Source organism: Apium graveolens, chromosome 8 (genome assembly GCF_009905375.1).
Source record: "Apium graveolens cultivar Ventura chromosome 8, ASM990537v1, whole genome shotgun sequence".
Lineage (NCBI taxonomy): Eukaryota > Viridiplantae > Streptophyta > Magnoliopsida > Apiales > Apiaceae > Apium > Apium graveolens.
The window spans coordinates 2,485,954-2,509,232 of NC_133654.1; the positions used below are offsets into that span (position 1 = coordinate 2,485,954).

The window sequence follows — 23,279 nt, forward strand, 5'->3', positions numbered from 1 at the left end:
AAGAAATTTAAGCTTACATCTGGTACCTCAAGATAGGTCCCCTTGAATTCTTAAATTCTAATAACATTTATAAATAATATAATTACATATCTAATACAAACAATTTTCTACTTCTAAAATTTTACTGTATTTCTTTTGTTTAGAAAGAAGTTAGTGACATTTGTAAGGGTTAAACTTTTATCCAGAATTTGTTATAATTTCCAGTGTCACTCAGTTTGATTTGTGAATACTTTCCCTTCAGAGCATGTGCACTGACAGGGAAAAAATTTGATTTATGAGCATTATTTATTTCACTCTACTAAAATAGTATGCAACCTATTTTTTTCACTCCATCAATTATCATCTTTCCATCGGTTTATGACCATGAATTTTCAATGAACTTGTCCATGTCTATCAATTGGTGAAGTTCACGGAATAAAACTACTTTTCATTATTTTTCGTTGTTTTTTTTTAAAATTTATGATATAAAATATAATTTTTTACTTGATTAATAGTAACTGATGAATTGAAGGAATTTTATGGGTAGATACAAATCAACAAAAATAATTGATCAGTGTGAATAGTAATCAATTTTATCAATTTAATTCATGAATTGATAAATTAATAAATTTAATGGATGCGTATGCTCTAACAAAATAGAGAAAAGATCAAAACGATAATTGAAAATTTTACACAATAATAAGTATAAAATATTTACAAAATTCATTAATAATTTGTACATAATTGATGAACATTAAATTTTATTGAAATCACAGACTAAGGCACCGCCATCACCTCTTTCTTCACATTTTCTCTCTATTCTAGGACGGTGGGGGTGACTTGTGTGTATTTAAAGGGGCCGTCCCTTAGTGACAAATGTCCTCCAAATATAATTAACAATGTCTCTCTCTCTTATATACTATATGCATGCACGAGTTCGAGATATGCCTACAAAATGGAGAGTTTAACATTCATATCGTTGAGCAAGTCCAATCCTAAATGCAAAATAACTAAAGTCATTATTATAGTTTAATATCAAAAAATGTTTTTTTTGGTGTTATAATGGAATTTCAACTCTAATGTTAGTAATATTTTGAAACCAAATAATTTCAAATTTAACTCTTTTTTTTAATTGTAGGTAACCCGCAGCCGCTACCCTTCGGTGCGTACTGTGTAAACTCTACGGGCTTACGCAATAGTCTGCAAACTACGTGTCTTTCCCTCCTATAACTTAATTAAAATTTATCAATATACATGTCATTTATGGTTACTTGATGATGGACATGGATGCATAAATGTATCATTGGTTTCAAATTTAGAAATAAGAATGCATATATGCATATTTAGGATAGAACTCGAGTTGAAATTTTTAGCATTTGATTTTAAAATACGAAATAACAACACTTGTAGTATTGTATTGAACTTCCTCGAACTCAACATGGGTATGGGTATAGATGGGTATAGCTTAGTTGGTTAAGACCCACCCAAGTTTTTAAAAGAAGATTTAGATTAATCAAGTAGTCAATTTGAGCATATATTTCAGATATATTTCACATAAGTGATTTTTATTTTATTTTATTTTATTTCAATATTTTTTTTATTTTAAAATATTATTGTCTAAGATTGTCGGACATCATGTATGACCTATGACCTTTTCTAATATGATAAATTTTTATATATGAAAGAAAGTCCTTTTTTCTTACTGACCAAAACAAATTGTTGATTGGGATGGCTTATGTACTTACTATCCATAGATTATGTACTTACCATCCAGTTTTATAGCGTGTTTGGCACGGGCTTAAAAGTCTAACTTATGATTTATTGAGTAGTGTTTGTCGATCAAATTTATAAGTTGAATGTTAGTAAAGATATATTTTTTTAAAATTATTTTGATTTTTCATTTTTTATTAATTTTAGTTTTAAAAAATATGTTTTAAAATATTAATGTAATTTAAAATTCACAAATTAATATAATTATATTTAAAAATTATTTATTTTAGTTAATTTAAGTAAAAAAAATCTGACTACTTAAAGTAAAATTATGATCTAAACACTTATATAACTTATAAGTATTCATCTACTTACTACTTATAAGTCACTTATTCAATTAAGTGATAAGTTACTTATTTTATGATTTCCCAAACGGACACTTAATTTCAAGTGAATGCTCGAATTTATGAATCTAGTAATAAGATATTGTCCTTAAAACCTTTTTAGAATTAGTTAAATTTGAAATGTTTTGATTAGTGCTGAATGCAGAGGAGCGTCCGTACCACTATTACTAACTATTAAAAAGTGTTGATCAATTAAAGTCAAAAATATAAAAATTTGTACTTATTAATTATGTGTGCAATGTGCATGACATGACACGCCACACAAAATTCGTTAACAAAAAAACTGAAAGTCATATGTAAAACCACAAGCTTTCTTCTTTTAACTGCTTCAGTTACCACACCTACTCTGTTTTAGCTTCAACCTTAACCACGAAGAACATGTTGAGGATACAGTTGTATTACCTCGGTTACAGACAAATGTCACAGACTTTGAAAAGAAAAACAGGCAGCTCTCTCACCTAGATAAGAATAAGAATCCATCCTCCTTGTTTTGTCCACTTGTAGGTCGACTCTCTACCTTAGTCTCGAAGCACCTATACACATTTCCTTCCATTTAAGCAATTATAAAAAAATATCAATTTCATCTTTTCCTACTATATTAAGTAAAAATCAAAGCTTACAACACTCTACTATAAAAAGTTATACTTATCTATTAGATTTGACACATGTTTCTTGATTATTACTTCACACACTTATATTTCCATCAATGGCACCTCCTTCTTGTTCTTCCTCTTCTTCCTCTAACCCTAACCCTAAAAATGGTGCAGATTTCGAAACTTTCTTTGAGGGTTGGTTAGTTCGTCAAGAACACTATCTTGACGAACTCCAATCCGTGCTCGAAAAACACGGAGAATCGAAAGATGATGAGTACTTAAAGGATTTAAGTGCTAGGGTTTTTTCTCACTACCAAGAATACTATGAGGAAAAATCAAGAATGTCGAATCACAATGTTTTCCTTGTTTTTAACCCTCCTTGGTTCACTCCTTTCGAGAGAAGCTTCTTGTGGATAGCCGGTTTCAACCCTGACCTAGCTTTCAAGGTGGCGGCTGTGGCAGCAAGTGATATGACGGCGGAGCAGAAACAAATGATTGACCACCTCAAAATTGAAATTAGGGTTGGGGTAAAAGGGCTGAATAATGAGTTAGCTAGGGTTCAAGAAAGTGTGGCGGCGCGTGAGCTTATGATAGTGGGCGGTAGGGCTCCGGTTGGTGATGAGATGGGCGAGATTAACTCGGTGTTGGATGAGTTACAAACTGAGTTATTGGCAGTGCTTTCTAACGCGGATTTGCTGAGGACTCGGACGGCTGAGCGAGTTGCCGGGATTTTGAACCCGGTGCAGACTGTTAAGTTCTTGGCGGCGGCGACTCAGATGCAGCTCCGAGTTAGGACTACAGGGTTACAGAGAGAAGCAAGAAACAGGGTAAAACTCTGAAAGATTGAGGTACAATTTTCAACTGGCCTCAACCTTAAACTTAAACAAAAAAAAGGATAAAGTGAAGTGACATGCACTACTTTAAATATTAATTATAATAATTATTATTATTAAAATGAAACTAAGATCTTTAACTAGATAAAGTGATAAAGTGATAAAGTGTAGTGCCATGTCACTGAGACCAATCATATGAAGACATGTTGGATTGTATTGCTTCCTTAGTATGTAGGTTCGCGACACGTGGATCTGCTATTATTTTTCAATTTTGTTGTTCTTTAATTTGTTTTTTTTTTCTGAGGCAATATTGTTGTTCTTTGATTTGATGTATTTTTCAAGGGCAAGTTGGCCTAGTTTATCTTTAAATTTAAGTAATAATATGGGATTATCTGTTTTCCTTTCCTTTAAAGGAGCATTTTCTTTTTGTCTTGCATGCCTCTATATTGTTTTCATAACCTTTTAAATATTTGATGCCCTTTTCTTTTCTTTTATTTATATCTTACCGTCAAAATGGGGGGATTGGTTTTTTTACATATATGAGTTGTAACTAAGAAGTGTTAAATCCTTTTAAAAGCCTTGAAATTAGGTTGGTTATGTGTTTGTAATATTTTTATTATATAATATAATAATAAATATAATTTTTTAATTAAATTTGAATAAGCAAAACTAACAACGAGGGATGGAAATCGGGTCGGTCGAAACGGGTTTTGCAAATACCAAACCTGAACCCGATTGTCTTTGTCAAACCAGAACCCGAACCCGAAAAAACCCGAATTATAAAACCCGAACCCGAACCGATCGGGTTTTATGCGGGTTCGGTTCGGGTTCGGGTTTGTAGATCTCTACCAAATTGTACTTTAATTTTTTATTGAAAGAATAATAGGATCTTATTCGAGCAAAGGGCTAACAGATGTAAAGATATTGAAATTTTTGGGTTAAATTATAGGATTCAGAGTAGGCAATGGAACAGAATTCTAAGGATGAAGTTTTTATAATAATAAATATAATTTTTAATTAAATTTGAATAAGCAAAACTACCAACATTATGAAATAGTTTTTTTTTGAAGTCTTATGAAATAGTTTTGTTTGGCTAAAATTGCATATCATAATTTTATATTGGGCTTCTAATGGGCTTCAAGCTCTCTGATGCTGCAATTAAGTTAAATTGTTAACAAGTTTTTCAACATGCAACATCCTACGTCATCACAACCCGATTTGCTATTTCTTGCTATGTTTTTAAAACTTAAACTTCGTCCCTAGTTCACACGAAAACTTCCATATTATATATTTTAGCTCCCGAACCATGTTGCCACATCCTACGTCATCACCATGTAAGCGGCATGTTAACATGGGAGCCACATAACGCAAATATATTAAACTGAACAAAAGAATATGAATTTTCTGTGAATATTTTTTTTAAAAGATTTTTTCACTCTACTTTACCCACTTTTCTTAATTTTTCTCATAACATTTCACTTTTTTTTAATCTCCGTGCCGAAATCAAACGTATATATTTCGGTGGGACACCTGAAAACTCGATTTGTGTATATTATTGAAGTTTGTGTGAAATAAATTAATCAATAAATTTATCGAACTCGAACTAACTAATCGAGTCTAATCCTCAAGAAAAAGTCGAGTCTAGATTCTGATAAGAATCGACATGGGGACTACACTACGCACAGAAGCACAGAAGTGACGAAGGGGGTGCTTTTGGTTTCTCGACACAGAGGGAATGAACTGAAAACAAAAGTCAACGATTGCGGCAGTCACTTGAATTCACAAGATGGATTCATAAAAATCATAGTAGATGCTTCACGTGTCCCGAGGCCCCGCTCTCTGTCATGCATTGTAACTGTAACCCCCCCCCCCCACCCCTGCAGGGCAGGCCGACCTCTGCAAGCTGCTAAAGGCCGACCGGCGACTGCAAACTCCGGACAAAGTACAAGACTAGTTTAATCTCAAGCATATTGTATTGTAAATTTACTACAATTAGGACCCTAGGTCACGTTTAGCGATATTGTATTGTACATATATTTCAAAGTCATTATTAAATATTTATTATTATACTAATTGATAATGCATGCAAAGAACGGTCCTAAAATTAATAAATTCAAATTAGTATTTATAAAAAATTCTGCGAAATACGTATTGAAATTAAAATATTAGTCAAAAATCCTATTTATCAAAAATCCTTAAAAAATTTCTCCCCTTTTTTTGGTGAATTTTTGAATTCGTATTTACAAATTTGTGTTTTTTTTCCTAAGATTCCGTAATGTGTCACTGTGGGTCTAAAAATAATTATCTGATAATTTTTACCAGAATGTTAGACTCAATGTTCTAAAAATCCCCGATTTTAAAAAAATCCTCGATTAATCCCCGATTAATCCTTAAAAAATATTTGGCCGATGTATTTTTTGAATCCGATAATTTTTTTAAATTATATATTTCATAATAAATAAGGTAAATATATTAAATATTATTAAAATATTTAAATATATCCGATTTTTGTTCCGATTAATCCCTCCGATTAATATCCGATTTATCGATTAATCCCTAATCGGTAGCTAAACCGATTAGTGCCGATCATCAATTTTTACAACCTGGTCAAAACAAAAGATATATAAGAAAAAGTCTGGGATTTAATCATTTTCTCGAAATATCACGCCATTCTTAGACCAATACAGGATTTTATGCTCCTGGATTTGTGAAAAAATTTATATTTCCTGGTTCCTGTATTTGATTGAACAATAGACAACTCGACACTAGCTGCAGGTGACCATACCTTACCTGTTAGTCTGCTGCAAAAACACTAGAATCACAAGCTCCAACTTTACAGGATTTTATGCCCCTGGAACTTCCCCATGCATCCTTCCGATATCTCACCGCATTCTTGGAATTTTTATACTATTAGATAACCAGTGAATCAAGTGAAAGGTCACGGTACAGCTGGAATTGTGTCAACACCGATGAGACTCCAGCCATTTTCAACAGCTACGTTCAATTATGAAGCTGACTAGTTAAGTCTGCAAATTAGTTCTCAGTCTCACAAGTTGATCATCTATTTAACGAATCGCAGCATCGAAGAGTCAAGACATCGGTGTCTTTTTACGAGGATTCCAGCCTCTTGCATATTTGCAACAATTTGAAGATTCTTTGTGGTTTGTTTTGACATGGAGATGACAACAATGATACGGGTTAAAGGCGGGTGACAGATATACATATAAGGTGGCGGTGATCAAGAACTGTTAGTACGGTCCTTGAATAAGATACATGTGAAATTCGATGGCTCGATAGATAAAATAATATTCTAACTGTCAAGGCAAATGGGACAGTCTCTTATGCAAATGGGACAGTCCCTTTACAAATGAGACAGGGTATGGGACAGTCTCAATTACACTGCAGAAAATAAACAACAGAAATAAAATGCAGAATGCTGAAAAACTGAAAAGTAAAAACACCAGAAGTTTTCACTTGGTTCGGCCCCTACACCTAGTCTATGGCCTACATCCAAGTCCCCATGCCAACTAGCATAGAGAATGTATTATATCAACTTTAATAAAAGAACTTACAATCTTTTCCTTGATTACAAATATAGCACCTGAAAGAAACCCTTTCCCAAGCTACCTTGCTACCTAGCCCACTGCTATTCCTTAGCCTTCTAGCTACCTTGCTATACTTTGAAATCAAGCTTGCCACAACCCGGCACAAAGTTGATATGAATACAAGTACAAGAATAAACAAATTGATTACAACTCAAACTAGGTTTCTTATTTTTCTGGATATGAATATCTCGGGTATGAAACAAGAAAATGATTTCAGATGATGAAAGATTCTCGTGAAAAGTGTTAGCAACAAATCTGAAATGAAGAGTTGTATTTATAAGCAAAGTTCTAACAGATTTATTTTCAAACACAAGATAAGATTGGAAGATAAGTTTGTTTGAAAATATTTGAATGAATCTTTGAAACTAATCTGTTAGTACGTTTGAAAAAGATAAATCAAGTAAAGAGATAAGGCTTGAGAAATTTAAACTTGATTTATAAGATAAGGTGGTGAGTTTGTTTGAGATAAGGTTTATCCAGATAAAAAAGATTAACACAAAACCCTAACAAACTTAATCCTGAGAAATAGCCTCCTGGAAAATCTGAATCACTGCAATCTCTGGACTCTAAACTGCTGTTATGTTGCAATCTGAATATCATCATAAACTCGTAGATTAACATTCTCCCCCTTTTATGATGATGACAAAGAAAGCATAAATGCTCCCCCTATCAAAAACACTAAAGGCCTGTAAAACAAAGTTAGAACCAACAGAATATATTGCAGTTTATGATATATGCAATTATATGAGAATGAGACAACTAAAGAGTGAATGAGACACCAGAACAATATGCATAAAACCGTCTCAATCATTAAATACTAAAAACGTAACAACCCATCCCTAAACCAGGATGTCCAGTTGTAACAAATCCACAAATCCAGAATATCAGTCAATCACAAAGTCATCCAAAAATATCCATCAAAAATATAAACCAACCATTCAGAATCAAAAACACCCATTCAGAAACATAGTCTTAACCAAAATAAACCCATCATCGTCTAAAAAAAAATATAATATCAAACATCTTAAATTTCTCCCCCTTCATCATAAAAGGGTCCTTCAATCAGAATCGACAACGTTAACTGGAGCTTTCCCCTTGCCTGAACCAGAAGCTCTGTTCTGGGATGAAGGAAACACCGGAGCTGAGCCATACTCTGAAAAGAGCTTGTCAAAAGCATCTTTAGCTGGTGCCTTCCCGTCCCTTTCACGGAGCCAGTCAAAAATCTTAGCCTTGTATTCTTCTCTGGTCATACCAAAAACTGAAGGTGGAGGAATGGCAGGGAGTGGCAGAGGAGCAGTGATTTCTTCTAGAGTACAATCTCCAATCCAGTCTCTTTTCTTGTGCCAATACATCTTGCTCTTGTCTTGCATGGCTGACAACTGCTGAGATAAAAACTTAGTCTCTGACCCAAGCTTAAAAAACAACTTAACAAATTCCTTTTCCCATGCCTTAGCAGAGGAAATCATCCCTTCCTGCAGAGTCCCAAACTCAAAATCTATGGTCTTAGACAACTTGACATCAGAAGTATGCAATACAGAGAGTTTAGCATTGATATCATCCAAAGATGAACAAACATACTTCCTAAACAACTCAAAAGAAGCATTTAGAATACTAACTTCAGAAGTTAGTGATCCAAGAGTTTTGACAGAAGCAAAATGCTGATTAAGATTAGCCAAAGCAACAGAATTTTCATTTAATTTGATCAACAGAGAATTAAGAAGAGTATTGGTAGGCTGATCAAAGGGGTCTGAGGCATAATTAGGAGACTTAGGAATACCACCAACATTCCTAGAAGCATCATCAAACAACAAATCATTTGATTCAGTAACTACGAGACCATTCGCAGTTAACACAGACAAGTCAAAAACAACATTCAAACTTTCTGATTTAGCAGTCTCAAAAGGAACACGAAAATACTGAAAAATCTTTGTTAACAAAGCAGGGTATGGAAGATGCATGGATTCATGTTTAGCACAATGATTCATGTTGGAAATAATCAATGAAGCCAAATTACAAGGGGTTTTCTTAACAAACACTGACAGAAGAATAGAATCCTGAAATGTTACTCTATCACGACCAGATTTACGAGGCAAAACATTCGAGTGAAACAATTTAAACAATAATAAGCACATAGGAGTTAAATCAGTTACCAATGGTTTGACAGACACAGAAACAAAGTTGTCACCGAGAATAGCTTTGAGTTGTTCCTCATATTGCAATCCAGGAATCTCGTCAAACGCCTGATGAGTGGTAAACGGGCAGGGACCTTGATCGGATACGCCTGTGAGCCTGGCCAGCAAATCCGCCTTAAAACAAACTGGACTACCTTTCACCGAAGAGAACACAATATTGTCGGCCAAAATCGAAAAATTCGCATAGAACTCCTTCACCAAATCTGGATAGATTTCATCTGACGGCGATAATAACCCAGCACACCCAACAGCTTCAAACAATGATGATACGCCAATCCTGGAGAGAAGATCAGTATCACACAACCTTTCTTTTAGAATGGACTTGTTCCATGCCTTAGTAGTGCTTTCCCTTGCATGGCGTTCGGAAGAATTAGGAGATGCTTCACTAGATGCTTCGGAGACGACTGTGGCCATACGACGACGCTTCGAACCAGACGGAGCAGGGGTCGGGGTTTGGTTAGCGGTGGATCTCGAACGGCGAGCCATGGAAGAAAGAAGATTTTAGGGTTAAGAGAGAAAGGATAGAATTTTGAGAGAATGAGAGAGTAGAGTGAGAAAAGAAAATGAAAAGATTAAGAAAGAGAGTTTAAAAAGAAGTAGAAACTGAAGAGTTAGAGATGGAAGAGGAGATGAAGAGGTGCAAAACAGAAGTGATGTATTGAATGAATGATACATGCACGAGTTTCAAGGAAATGAAAAGTCTAATCAAAAGATTTACAAAATCTAATGCTATATACACGCATAAACACACGGACAAATAAAATAACAAACCACAAATTTATAAACAGGAACCTAATAACTCAAATAATAAATACACAACATATATTTAAGTATTATGACATAATTCATATTTAAACACATAAAATACATAAAATCACGTAATAAATTACAGAGAACACATACCTAATTCTCGACGCATTTTACAAAATCTATCTTCAGCTAAAGGCTTAGTGAAGATATCTGCACGCTGTTTCTCAGTAGAAATATAAATAAGCTCAATATTACCTTTAGAAACATTATCTCGTAGAAAATGGTGACGAACATCAATATGCTTAGTACGAGAATGCATAACAGGATTTTTAGAGATATTAATTGCAGAGGTATTATCACAATATATAGGAATATTTGAGTAAGAAATACCAAAATCCTGCAATGTTTGTTGCATCCACAAAATTTGAGCACAGCAACTTCCAGCTGCAATGTACTCTCCTTCAGCGGTAGAAAGAGCTACTGAAGTTTGCTTTTTACTATGCCATGCAACTAAACAATCTCCTAAAAATTCACAAGCACCACTTGTGCTTTTTCTATCAACCTGTGACCCTGCATAGTCAGCATCTGAAAAACCGATTAAGTCAAAGGAAGAGGAGCTTGGATAAAATAATCCCAAGTCACTCGTACCTTTCAAATATTTAAAAATACGTTTAACGGCATTCAAATGAGATTCTTTAGGTTGAGACTGAAAACGAGCACACAAGCATACACTATACATAATGTCAGGTCGTGAGGCAGTTAAATATAACAATGAACCAATCATACCTCGAAATTTAGTGACATTTACAGGTGTACCTTGTTCATCCTTAGTGAGCTTAACTGAAGTACTCATCGGAGTTGATTTAGGTGTGACATGATCAAGTGCAAATCTTTTGAGTAAATCCTTTATGTACTTGCCTTGGTGAATAAATATTCCTGCATGAGACTGATTAATTTGCAAACCTAGAAAGTACTGCAATTCACCCATCAAACTCATATCGAATTCCTTATGCATGCAATCAGAAAACCACTTACACAAAGATTCGTTAGAAGATCCAAATACTATATCATCAACATAAACTTGTACTAAAAGAAAGTTATCACGTTTATGAAAAATAAAGAGAGTTGGATCGAGTGTACCACGAATGAAACCATTGTTCACAAGAAATTGACTGAGACGTTCATACCAACAGCGAGGAGACTGTCTCAATCCATAGACAGATTTCTTGAGCTTGTAAACATAGTTAGGGTACTTCTCGTGAATGAAACCTGGAGGTTGCTTCACGTAGACTTCTTCCTTGAGATAGCCATTTAGAAATGCGCTTTTGACGTCCATCTGATAGAGCTTGAACTTCTTGTGAGCTGCAAAGGCCATTAAGATTCGAATAGCTTCTAAACGAGCTACTGGAGCATATGTCTCGTCGTAATCGATTCCTTCTTGTTGGTTGTATCCCTGAGCAACCAAACGAGCTTTATTTCGAATAATGTTGCCATCTTCATCCTTCTTATTCTTGAAAACCCAACGAGTTCCAATGATCTTGGCATCCTGAGGAGGTGGGACGAGTTCCCAAACATCACACCGCTCGAACTGGTTCAATTCCTCCTGCATTGCAACAGACCAGTGTTCGTCTGCAACTGCTTCTTGAGCATTCTTTGGTTCGAACTCAGCAACAAAAGCACAGAATGCACATAGATTATGAAGTCTGCTTCGAGTAGAAATCCCTTGATCTAAATCAGTGAGAAGATTATCTGGTGGATGATTCTTCACAGTCCTAGAGGACTTAGGAAGTTGAATATTACTCATTTCTTCCTCATTAGAATTGTCTGCCTGGAAATGAATAGGAGTTGTCTCATTCAAAAGAGACTGCCTCATTTCCGCTTGTGAAGATTTATCCAGAGGAGTAACATAATTCAAATTTGAAACACTATCGGGAGTCTTTGGATAGCCAGAAGATTCATCTGAAGCTTGAGTAGATTCTGCAGAATTATCAGAAGACTGAGATGGACCTGGAGAGTCTTGACTGTTTGATTTGTCAGAATGAGACTGACTCTTTTCGGAATGAGACTGTCTCATTTGGGAATGAGACGATAGATCCGCAGTGTCTTCATCAATTTGAGATATATTTCTTGAAGATTCATTGAATGAAATATTGATGGATTCTTCTACTTTGTTCTTGACAGAATTATAAACACGATAAGCTTTGCTTGTTGTAGAATATCCCAAGAAGATTCCTTCCGTAGATTTCGCATCGAACTTGCCTCGATTATTTTGAGTATCTAAAATAAAACACTTGGAACCAAATACTCGAAAATAACTAATGTTAGGAGTCCTTTTCTTAAGCAATTCATACGGAGTTTTAAGCAAAATAGGACGAATAAGCACTCTATTTAAAACATAACAGGAAGTGTGTACCGCTTCAGCCCAAAATTTTCTTGGAAGCTTACTCTCATGCAGTAGAGTTCTGGCAGTTTCCTGTAGAGTCCTGTTCTTGCGTTCTACTACTCCGTTCTGCTGAGGAGTTCGAGGAGCTGAGAATTCATGAGTGATTCCTCTTGATTTACAGAAGGTTATGAAATCCTTCTCGAATTCACCTCCATGATCACTACGAATAGTCTTGAGCTTAAATGAATACTTAGTCTCAAGGTTAGTAATAAGATCCTTAAACTCAACAAAAGCTTCATCCTTAGTTCGTAAAAATAATACCCAAGTGAAACGAGAATAATCATCAACTATAACAAAAGCATAATTCTTACCTCCTAAGCTTACATACCTTTCTGGACCAAAAAGATCTAGATGAAGGAGCTGCAAAGGAACAGAAGTTGATACTTTATTCTTAGCAGTAAAGGAAGTTTTCACCTGTTTTCCAAGTTGGCAAGCTGAACAAGGTTCTATTTTCTTGTACTTCAGCTTTGGTAGACCTCGAACCAGATCATGAGAAGATATCTTCCGAAGAAGATCCATGTGAACATGGCCAAGACGTCGATGCCAAAGATACTGTTGATCTTGAACAGTAGCAAGACAAATTTCTTCTTGCTGTTCATCAAAATCTAATACGAAAATATTTCCTTTTCTTTTGGCAACTAAAGCAAACTCGTTAGTATGAGTACCAATATAGCATACATCTTTATCGAACTTAACCTTATGACCAGCATCAGTAAGTTGACTTACACTAATAAGATTATATTTCAAACCATCAACTAAACGAACATTAGAAATGGCAAACCTGTCATTACCAATGGTGCCTTTTCCAATAATTCTGACGGTGTTTGAATCTCCAAGAGTAACTAAGCCACCTTCCTTGGCAACTAGAGATAGAAACTTGGATTTATCACCTGTCATGTGACGTGAACAACCGCTGTCGATGATCCATTTATTTCGCGGAACATGGACCTTCAAACAAACCTGCAAGAATTGCTTTATCCCTTAGGTACCCACTTAAACTTGGGTCCTGGTTGGTTAGTATCACAAATCTTATATAAATGTCTATCTGATTTCTTAATCCACATCTGAACAATATTAACAGAAGTATTAGCAGATTTATATCTAGTAGAAGATTTATAAGATGAGTTAGAAGAGTGGCCCTTGATACCACATAATCTAGATTCAGATGTAGGATGGCCAGCTTTGCCACAATCTCGACATTTCTCATAAGGCATCTTATATTTCATAGGAGCTCGCTTATAACCGCCTTGAAATGCACGTTTCTTGATTGACTCACATCCTAAACCTCCTTTATCAAGAGAAGATTTTTGTTCACCAAGAAGAGCATTCAAAGTTCCTTCTCCATGAAAACATTTAGCTAAATCTTTTTCAAGCTGTTCGACTTTCTGCTTTAATTCAGGAACAAGGGGATCAGGAGCACTGTCTTCTTTAACGGTTTCTGAATCAACAGATATTGACTCTTTCTTCAAGGCTTCAAGGCATACATCCTTCATCTCAATCTCATTTTTGAGATATTGATTTTCTTCAGTAAGTTTTGAAACCCTTTCAAGCAATGATTTGTTCTCAGCAACTAGGGCTTCTTCCTTCATGGGATCATCCATTTCACTAAGAACTTCACTTAAAGCTTGCTTTAAATAAGCATTCTTTTCTTTTAACTTTTTAACCTGGACCTGCAAATTCAACATAGATGAAGATATATTTGAATTATACTTAATATTCTGTACCTCATCATTGTCACTGGAGTTGTCCTCTAGTCCAGCAAAGCAAAGTTGAGCAACTTCATCGTCTGAATCGATCTCCACGTCAGATTCATCATCACTCCAAGTAATTAATGCCTTCTTTTTGTTCTTCAGCTTGTAACAGTCCTTTTTGAAGTGCCCTTTCTTTCCACACTCAAAGCAAGTATCTTTGCTTTGATTCACTTTAACCTCCTTGCTCGGATTAGATTTGAAGTCCTTCTTCATAAACTGCGATTTCACAGGTCGTTTGGAGGCATTCCGTTTGGCAAGAAATTTATGAAACTTCTTTGTTAGAAGAGCAATATCTTCATCAGAATCGTCAGGAGACTCATCTGCATCTGCATTAAGTGCAAGAGTTTTCTTACGAGGAGCTTCATCTTCTTCATCATATCTACGTAGCTGATTTTCGAATTCCTCCAATTCACTGAACAGTGTTAGAGTATCCATAGTCGAAAGCAGTGTTGAATCCTGCAGAATGGTAACCTTTGGAGCAAACTTCTTTGGCATTGCTCTGAGGATTTTCCTATTTATCTCAGATTGAGGAATGATCCGTTCCAGAAGTGAGATGGAGTTCATCAATGTCAGAAACCTCCCTTGAGCATCTCGCACGCTTTCATCTTTTTCCAACCTGAAACCTTCATAGTCACTCATTAGCATACTTAATTTTACTTCACGTACCTTAGACGTGCCTTCGTGGCTGACTTTGATCGTATCCCAAATCTGTTTGGCAGTAGTACATGCTGAGACTTTTCTTAATTCTGTAGCTACCATGCCATTGAGAAGTGAATTCATAGCTTTAGCATTGGAATTCATTGCGTTCACTTCTTCGGGAGAGAGATCCTTGAGAGATTTTGGCTTCCCTTCTTTCATAGGAATTGTGAAACCATTTTCTACAGCATCCCATTCAAATGCATCACGCTGGAGAAAGATTTTCATTCGAAACTTCCAGTCATTGTAGTTTTCAGCACCATGAAGCAGTGGTGGATAATTGTTTGAATACCTATCTGGTTGAGCCATGGATCGCTAGCAAAATAAACACTAAAAAGAGAATTAAATGCACATGCTCTGATACCAAATGAAATTCGATGGCTCGATAGATAAAATAATATTCTAACTGTCAAGGCAAATGGGACAGTCTCTTATGCAAATGGGACAGTCCCTTTACAAATGAGACAGGGTATGGGACAGTCTCAATTACACTGCAGAAAATAAACAACAGAAATAAAATGCAGAATGCTGAAAAACTGAAAAGTAAAAACACCAGAAGTTTTCACTTGGTTCGGCCCCTACACCTAGTCTATGGCCTACATCCAAGTCCCCATGCCAACTAGCATAGAGAATGTATTATATCAACTTTAATAAAAGAACTTACAATCTTTTCCTTGATTACAAATATAGCACCTGAAAGAAACCCTTTCCCAAGCTACCTTGTTACCTAGCCCACTGCTATTCCTTAGCCTTCTAGCTACCTTGCTATACTTTGAAATCAAGCTTGCCACAACCCGGCACAAAGTTGATATGAATACAAGTACAAGAATAAACAAATTGATTACAACTCAAACTAGGTTTCTTGTTTTTCTGGATATGAATATCTCGGGTATGAAACAAGAAAATGATTTCAGATGATGAAAGATTCTCGTGAAAAGTGTTAGCAACAAATCTGAAATGAAGAGTTGTATTTATAAGCAAAGTTCTAACAGATTTATTTTCAAACACAAGATAAGATTGGAAGATAAGTTTGTTTGAAAATATTTGAATGAATCTTTGAAACTAATCTGTTAGTACGTTTGAAAAAGATAAATCAAGTAAAGAGATAAGGCTTGAGAAATTTAAACTTGATTTATAAGATAAGGTGGTGAGTTTGTTTGAGATAAGGTTTATCCAGATAAACAAGATTAACACAAAACCCTAACAAACTTAATCCTGAGAAATAGCCTCCTGGAAAATCTGAATCACTGCAATCTCTGGACTCTAAACTGCTGTTATGTTGCAATCTGAATATCATCATAAACTCGTAGATTAACAACATGATTAAATAAAAATTAAAATTAAAATAGAAATAGAAATTAGACATTAATCTAAGCCATTAGAAATTAATCTAGTCTAATAGTCCCCCACGTCCAATTAATTTGCACCCTCCCATACATAATCTCAGCTTTTTCTCTCCGTTTTTAATTTGATTGTTCTCATCAAATGGTAAGTTTTTTTTAATCCGACTTCATTGTATTTTTCTCCGTCTTTCGATGATCGATTTTCATACTATATATGATATATTTCGAAGTAATTTAAAAAAAAAAATTGGCTTCTAGTTTATATATTGTAAAATTGATTTTAATTAGAGTAACCCCTATACATATTCACATTAATTTTTTAAATCATGTTGTTGTTTATAACCACTGTTCTAAAAATCCCCGATTTTTTAAGAATCCCCGATTAATCATTAAAAAATATTTGACCGATCTATTTTTTGAAATCAGATTAATATTTATAAATTATTTTTGAATTCTATATTTCATAATAAATAAGATAAATATATTAAATATTATTAAAATATTTAAATATATCCGATTTTTGTTCCGATTAATCCCCGATTTGCCGATTAATCCCTAATCGGTACCTAAACCAATTAGTACCGATTACCGATTTTTACAACCATGTTTATAACTACTGTTGATTTTATTATTTTCTTAAAAAAATTACGATCTTAAAAAAAAATCCGGACATCATTTTCAAAATTCGTGTACAATGCACCTAAATTGCTATTGTCGGCCGCTAAGGAAAAAAAGTTTTAAAGTCGACTCATTTATCACAACATATAACAAGTAGGTTTTCAGTGCTAAAAGGCCTGCATTCTCTCATTATTAATCGAATACTCGACAGATCTTTGTTGTTGCTTGTTAGAAGTTAAAGCCAAATGAAGTTGCGAATTTTTTGTGATAAGTTCGGACATGCAAATTAATTAAATGACATGATTCACTACAAAATTACAAGGAATTATAGGCTTAATTCCATGATCAAAGAGGCCTATCTTAACCACAACTTGAGAAGGTCAAATATAATGATTAGGTTCAGTTTATGAACACCTTGATTAATCCTATTTAATCCTAATTCTAATCCTAAACATGACTGGTACAAAATTCCACTATTATGACCTCCTGCCCGGGTCTAAGCGTCAATTTGAAATCGAACTTAGAATTTGGGGTACAGTCTAAAGTTACCGGGTTACCGAGGACGGGTCGTTCGGTTTTGAATAGCTCAGTTTACAAGGTAAAAATATTGATAATGTGTCCGGAAATTGTGAGAGCAAATCAAATACTCCCTCTTTTTCTTTTTAATAATTATTTGACTTTTTTACACTTATTTATAAGTGCTTTGACCACACAGTTAAAATAATAATTTTTATATTTTTGTTTTTCTGAAATATACAATTTAAATTTTTATTTATAAAAAGAAAATTTCATAAATGCCGTTAATGCATCTTGAGATGTGTGAAAAAAGTTAAGAGACAGTTAAAATGAAACAGAAGAAGTAATAAAACTTAATTAGATTGATAGAGGGAAGACTAGAGAGATAGTCCCTCCGTCCCTCTTAATTGTTATCGTTTCTGGGAGAATGTCCGGTACGCATTTTAAGATGAATAGAAAGTATAGTTTTATAACTTTTGTTTAAAATTTTCTTTTTCTGAATAAAAATAGAATGTTTAAACTTTTATTCAGAAAAATATAATTTTTAAAAAAAGTTAAAGAACTATACTTTCTCTTCATCTTAAAATGTGTACCGGACACTCTTCCAGAAACGATAACAATTGGGAGGGACGGAGGGAGTAGATTCTTGCATTAACACATAGTATATAGTACAATGTCAAAGATTAAAAAATTTGATGGCACATCCTTAAATTACTACAGTATATAGGTACTTGTAGTGGGTGGGGAATGAAATTTGTTGACAAATTAGCCAAGTTGGAATGATCTTCTTCCTATCCAGTGTTTTTGTCAAGATATAAACGAAAACGACAGTGAAAAGAAAATACATAGTTCACTATCTTAAAGATCAAAATTCAACCAATAAATTTCAACTTGCTGTGCTTAGTTTTCGGAAAGAAAGCAATGTAAAAAAATGATAAACAGAAAGCAAATTTGATCACGTTGTACTTCTATGTAAGAAGAGCTTATACACGGAGGAGTTATGTGAAAAAATTGGTTAATTATTTAAAATAATAATGACGGTGGACCGGGATGCAAAAAAATCATCATCGATAGTCAAAATCATCCAAAAATTATTGTTAGAACATTGTTATAGCCAACTAATAGATATCCTTCCGTCCCTTTTTAATTGTGGTATTTATAAAAAAAATTATCCCTAAATAATTATTTCATTTTTGTTCAAATGCATATTATACATATTTTTTCATATTTACCCCTTGATTATTCTTACATTGACTTTACAACAAATATATATACTTAAACCTTAGCATTTGATGCAATAAATAGGGGCATGCATAGAAACAACTTTCAAAATTCAATTTTTCTTAATACGTGTATATTTACAAATATGACAACTAAAAATTAGGGATAGCTACGAGTCGGATCGGATCTGGTTTCGTAAGATTCAAATCCGACTCATTATGTTTCGGTTCGGATCGGGTTCGGGTCCGGTTATTAAAAAAAAATCCGATTCATCAAGTTTTTTCGGGTTTTGGGTCGATTTCGGGTTTAATTTGGATACTTTAAAAGTAATTAATGAAAAATAAATAAATTTATATTATTATACAAATACGTTACGTAACACGTTTTTTTGAATGTTAAGAATACAAAAAAGTATTTTATATATTATCAATAAAGGTTTGTACTGTGGCCGAAATCTTACTTTCCTAAATATAGGTTAAAAGTTCGACGGAAAAAATATAACTCTACATATTTAGATAATTCAATATTAGCGTCAAATATAATAAATATAATTATCGATAATTATCCAACGCCCGATTATAAACATTATATTCAAATTTAAATATTTGATATATATACATCATGTATTATATTTTAAAATTATGTAAGATAAGAATATGCTATCGGATTTTTTTCGGGTTTTTGGGTTCGAATCGGGTTTGTAACAAATTTCGGGTTTCAGATCGGGTATCGATTCGGTATACCTAAGATCCAAATCCAAATTCAAACTTTTTCGGATATATAAATAAGATTCAAATCGGGATCCAAATCCAAAAAATCAGGTTGAAATAAATCTAAACGGATCAAAACAGGCCGGATATATCCGCCGGGTCCAGTAAAATTCCCATCCCTCCTAAAAATGCATGGAGGGGTACTTACGAACAGCTCAATAAACATGCATATTGCTCACTCTTTACTTTGGTTAGCAACTTCCAATAAAGTTCACCACTATCAACGTCCCAAAATACAATATCCTTTGACTTTTTAGATATATTTTAAGGTGAATAAAAATGATAAGCTCAGTACTATGTGTGCTTAATGGCACATAATAAACACTAAATTTTATGAGTTTTGTGCATTTTTATTGATAAAATTGTTGTAAATGCGGGGATCCATCAATATTTATGATTAGAGTACCAATCAAAATACACCAAATTCATGGGAGTTATTGCTTATTGTGTGCCTTTGGGCACACATTAGAAAACCATTATTTAAATTACTAGCTTAATGCGTACTAATTTAAACATGAATGACAAGCTAGATTAACCAGGACAAAATTATATCACGTGCAGTTTTATAATCAGGTAGCACAACATATGCAGTCCCTACATGCACAAGCTGTGGTTTTCTCAGAGACCTCTACAGATCAATGCAAAGCAATATTTATAGAGTTTCATTTACTAAAAGCGCGTAGGATCACGGAAATATTAACATGTATTTGAAACATACTAACCTGCATGATGCATTGCATGTATGTGCAACATACATATGTCTGCAGAAAAACAAATCATAGAGAAAAGAGAGAGGCAAAAATGGAAGCACAACAACAAATCAGGTCATTTGCGACGTAGATAGAATCGACAACGAAGCTCCTCAACACTAAATGAAAGAATATCATGAAAAAGCGATGCCTATATATCAGGTTATTTTTTGAAACCAAGCATAAAATTAACCAAATTTTCTCCTAGCTAGCAAGAGATATCAAGGAAGAGAGTTCAAAGACAAACCTCTAAAGCAAAGCCTTAATTCGTGTCCAAAACAAGAACATTGATCTAGATGAAAAACATATGAAGACCTCTACAGAAGATTTATCTAAGATTTATCTTCTCTTCTAAGCTTGTTTAGAAGTGCATTTATCAAAGCATCTCTTTTCTCAGCTCTAGCTTCTTCTCTGACACTTCTTTGCTCTTCCCTTTCCCTCCACCTCCTCTCCATCATAATCCTCTCCTTCTCCAACTCCTCCATTCTCTGTCTCCACTCCATCTCCCTCATTCTCCTCTCCTCCTCTCGCGCCTCGTACGCTTTCATCCACTGCATTTCCATTTCACCTTGTTGCTTCATGAAATCCTCCAACATCTCCTTCAAGCTGTTAACACTAGCATTCACATTTCCACCACTAGTATTACTACTTCCCGGAATGTGCTTGCTTGTCTTCCTCTTTTTCTTACCACTTGTAGTTCCTTTTTGATCCCCATCACTTTCTTCATTCTCATCCTCATCATCTGATGATAGTTGTGTAGCTTTCTTCTTAGAACCTCCTGCACCACTTCCTTCTGCCTCATTCCATAGCATTCTTTGCATTCTTGCCGCGAAAATCGCTTGTAATTCATTGTAATACGGAAACTGCTGCTTCACTCCTTCTGGCTCTATAGTTTCACATCCCTAAAAGTGTAACAAGTCATGTTTGGGTTTAACGTTTGAATACACGAAATACGAAATTACACGACACGAACAAACTGTGTGGTTAGAATAACATTTGTACAATGTATCTATTCAAAAATCATCTGTACTGACATTGCAAGAAAACGCGTAATAGAAAATAACAGGTGTGTTGTGTAAAAGCGTATAGAGTATCTACTCAACATATATTGCTTGTAGGGTGCAGGCTAGCTATATATATATATATATATATATATATACTCCTATATCACTTCTCTGAGTCTTTGATAGATCAATCATGTATAATTTAAAATGAACAATGATTGAATGATTACAAATAAAAAGAGTCCATATACAGGTGCTTGCCTGTTTTCAAATCTTGCATAAAAACGCGTATGAAGAAAATCTACGGTAAAATCAGAATTATGAAATAGTCGGGGCTAAAATAAATTATCGTTAATTTTTTAACATCAGTCATGATTTAAATTATTTGATCCTATTGATATATAGAAACTAAAAATCTAAATTGAAAAATAAAGTATCTAATGAATTTTGAAGTTCAGTCGAGACTACAGCCTAGATTAGACGTGTCGGTAATAAAAGTACCTTGTATCGGGTAACGAGATTCTTCCACTTGCATTTGCACTGCTCAGCGCTTCGATTATAACCTTTCTCCTTCATCTTTGAAGCAATCAGTTCCCACAAAAGCTTGTTTCGTTTTGTTTCCATGAAAGTCGGGTCGAGTTCTGCCCGAACCATCAAGAAATCTCTGGTTTCTTGCATACTCCATTGAGGAAACCTATCTCCACCTGTATCAATATTAAGACTCACTTGCTGATGTTGAAGTTGATGATGAAGAAGATGGTGATGATGCCCTGCATCCATATCTAGAAACTAAGTTCAAATATATAATATAGTATGTGTAGATACATATATTACTTTGTGATAAAGAAAAGGTTGATCTGATCAGAAAGAGAAAGATGGGTCTAGAGAAGAAAAAAGTGGTTTATTTATATGAAGGATAGTGTGAATAAATGGGAACGAAGAATAAAAGAATGATTTTGGTATTTGAGTTTGAAAGAGTTTGTTTGCTATTTGTTCGTGTAAGAACAAAAAAAAAGTGAAATCCAACAAACGGCTCTCTCATCCTTCTACGCGTCAACTTAATTAATCATTTTCTTTCATAAATTATTATTCGATAAATAGATTATTAAAATAAATTCAACCCTGATCTACATATATTAGGGAGAGCTTTGATATACATGCTCCGTAATAGATTATTAAAATTTGAAATGCTTTTTTGAAAAATATCTAAGATTAAAAATATTTTTATAAAAATACTGTCATTTTTCAAAAGAATTTGCAAAAATATTTTTTAATTTGTAAAAATAATATTTTTCAATTTTTTTTTTGCAAAAATACTGTTTTTCGGCAACTAGAATCAACTGAATACAAATTTTGACCAGTTTCTGCAACTAAATGCAAACTCATATCAACCAAAAAAACTTTATTCAACTAGTTGCATATCTGGTTGATTTTGGTTAATTCCGTATTTTTGCAAAAAAAATTAGAAGATAGTAAAATCGCAAAAAAAAATAGAAAAGTTAGTATTTTTGGTAAATATATTCGACACATATTTTTAGTTTATTGTGTATTATATATACAGTTTCATAATTTATTTAAAAAAAATATTTTTCTTGAATAATAATTTAAATATTTAATATTTATTACGAAGAAAATAATTTATATAATTTTATAAGATAAGAGTTTTAAATCAGTCGATGAGATTTCAAATACTAACAAGTAACAACCTATCAACACAAAAAATATATCACTTATTTCGCTCATCCCAAATTCTTCTGAATTTAATTCTCGTATATCCTAGCCGTGCATTTCAGCCAATTCTCATTTGTTCACATTGCGTTTGAGGGGCGTCACGCTGACAGCGTACCAAGCAGAAGCATAAAGACTGGGGGTGGGACCTTTGGTTTCAAGTGACCAGTTCTAGTTGTATAAACTTGTTATACAAGGTTTTCAGTTCCTAGTTTCTTCCTTGTACTCTGGGTCTTGTCTTTTGAAATTAATGTAAATATGTAAGGGTCACACAATAAGTACTAACTCACATAATTTTGGTGATTTTTGATTGGTGGAGTTGTTGTAAATGCAGGGGTCCTTCAATATTTATAATTAGAGGACCAATCAAAATC

At 33.9% G+C, this 23,279-nt stretch overlaps 2 protein-coding genes across 3 annotated transcripts; one reads left to right on the plus strand and one right to left on the minus strand.

Moving 5' to 3' along the window:
- The first annotated feature begins 2,344 nt into the window (after positions 1–2,344).
- On the plus strand, positions 2,345–5,533 carry LOC141680992 (protein RESPONSE TO ABA AND SALT 1-like). The gene is made up of 2 exons (XM_074487059.1): positions 2,345–3,534; positions 5,149–5,533. Exon 1 carries the CDS (start codon positions 2,800–2,802, stop codon positions 3,523–3,525), a length of 726 nt encoding a protein of 241 aa, XP_074343160.1. The 5' UTR covers positions 2,345–2,799; the 3' UTR covers positions 3,526–3,534; positions 5,149–5,533.
- A 14,217-nt stretch (positions 5,534–19,750) lies between these two features.
- Positions 19,751–22,131, minus strand: LOC141676613 (trihelix transcription factor GT-3b). Of its 2 annotated transcripts, XR_012557093.1 has the most exons (3): positions 21,679–22,131; positions 20,421–21,075; positions 19,751–20,292 (listed from the first exon to the last, which is right to left on the minus strand). XR_012557093.1 is itself a non-coding variant. In XM_074482299.1 (2 exons), exons 1-2 carry the CDS (start codon positions 21,955–21,957, stop codon positions 20,506–20,508), a joined length of 849 nt encoding a protein of 282 aa, XP_074338400.1. In that variant the 5' UTR covers positions 21,958–22,131; the 3' UTR covers positions 20,306–20,505. The 2 variants fall into 2 exon arrangements, 1 of the variants encoding a protein (XP_074338400.1); XM_074482299.1 differs by lacking the exon at positions 19,751–20,292 and having other exon boundaries at positions 20,306–21,075.
- Positions 22,132–23,279: the final 1,148 nt, after the last annotated feature.

Excerpts from the sequence above, each read along its gene's own strand:
- LOC141676613 (XM_074482299.1), bottom strand. The coding sequence starts at position 21,957 with ATGGATGCAGGGCATCATCACCATCTTCTTCATCATCAACTTCAACAT. Across the intron at positions 21,076-21,678 it reads ATCTCGTTACCCGATACAAG|GGATGTGAAACTATAGAGCC; the intron begins GTACTTTTATTA and ends TTACACTTTTAG.
- LOC141680992 (XM_074487059.1), top strand. The coding sequence starts at position 2,800 with ATGGCACCTCCTTCTTGTTCTTCCTCTTCTTCCTCTAACCCTAACCCT.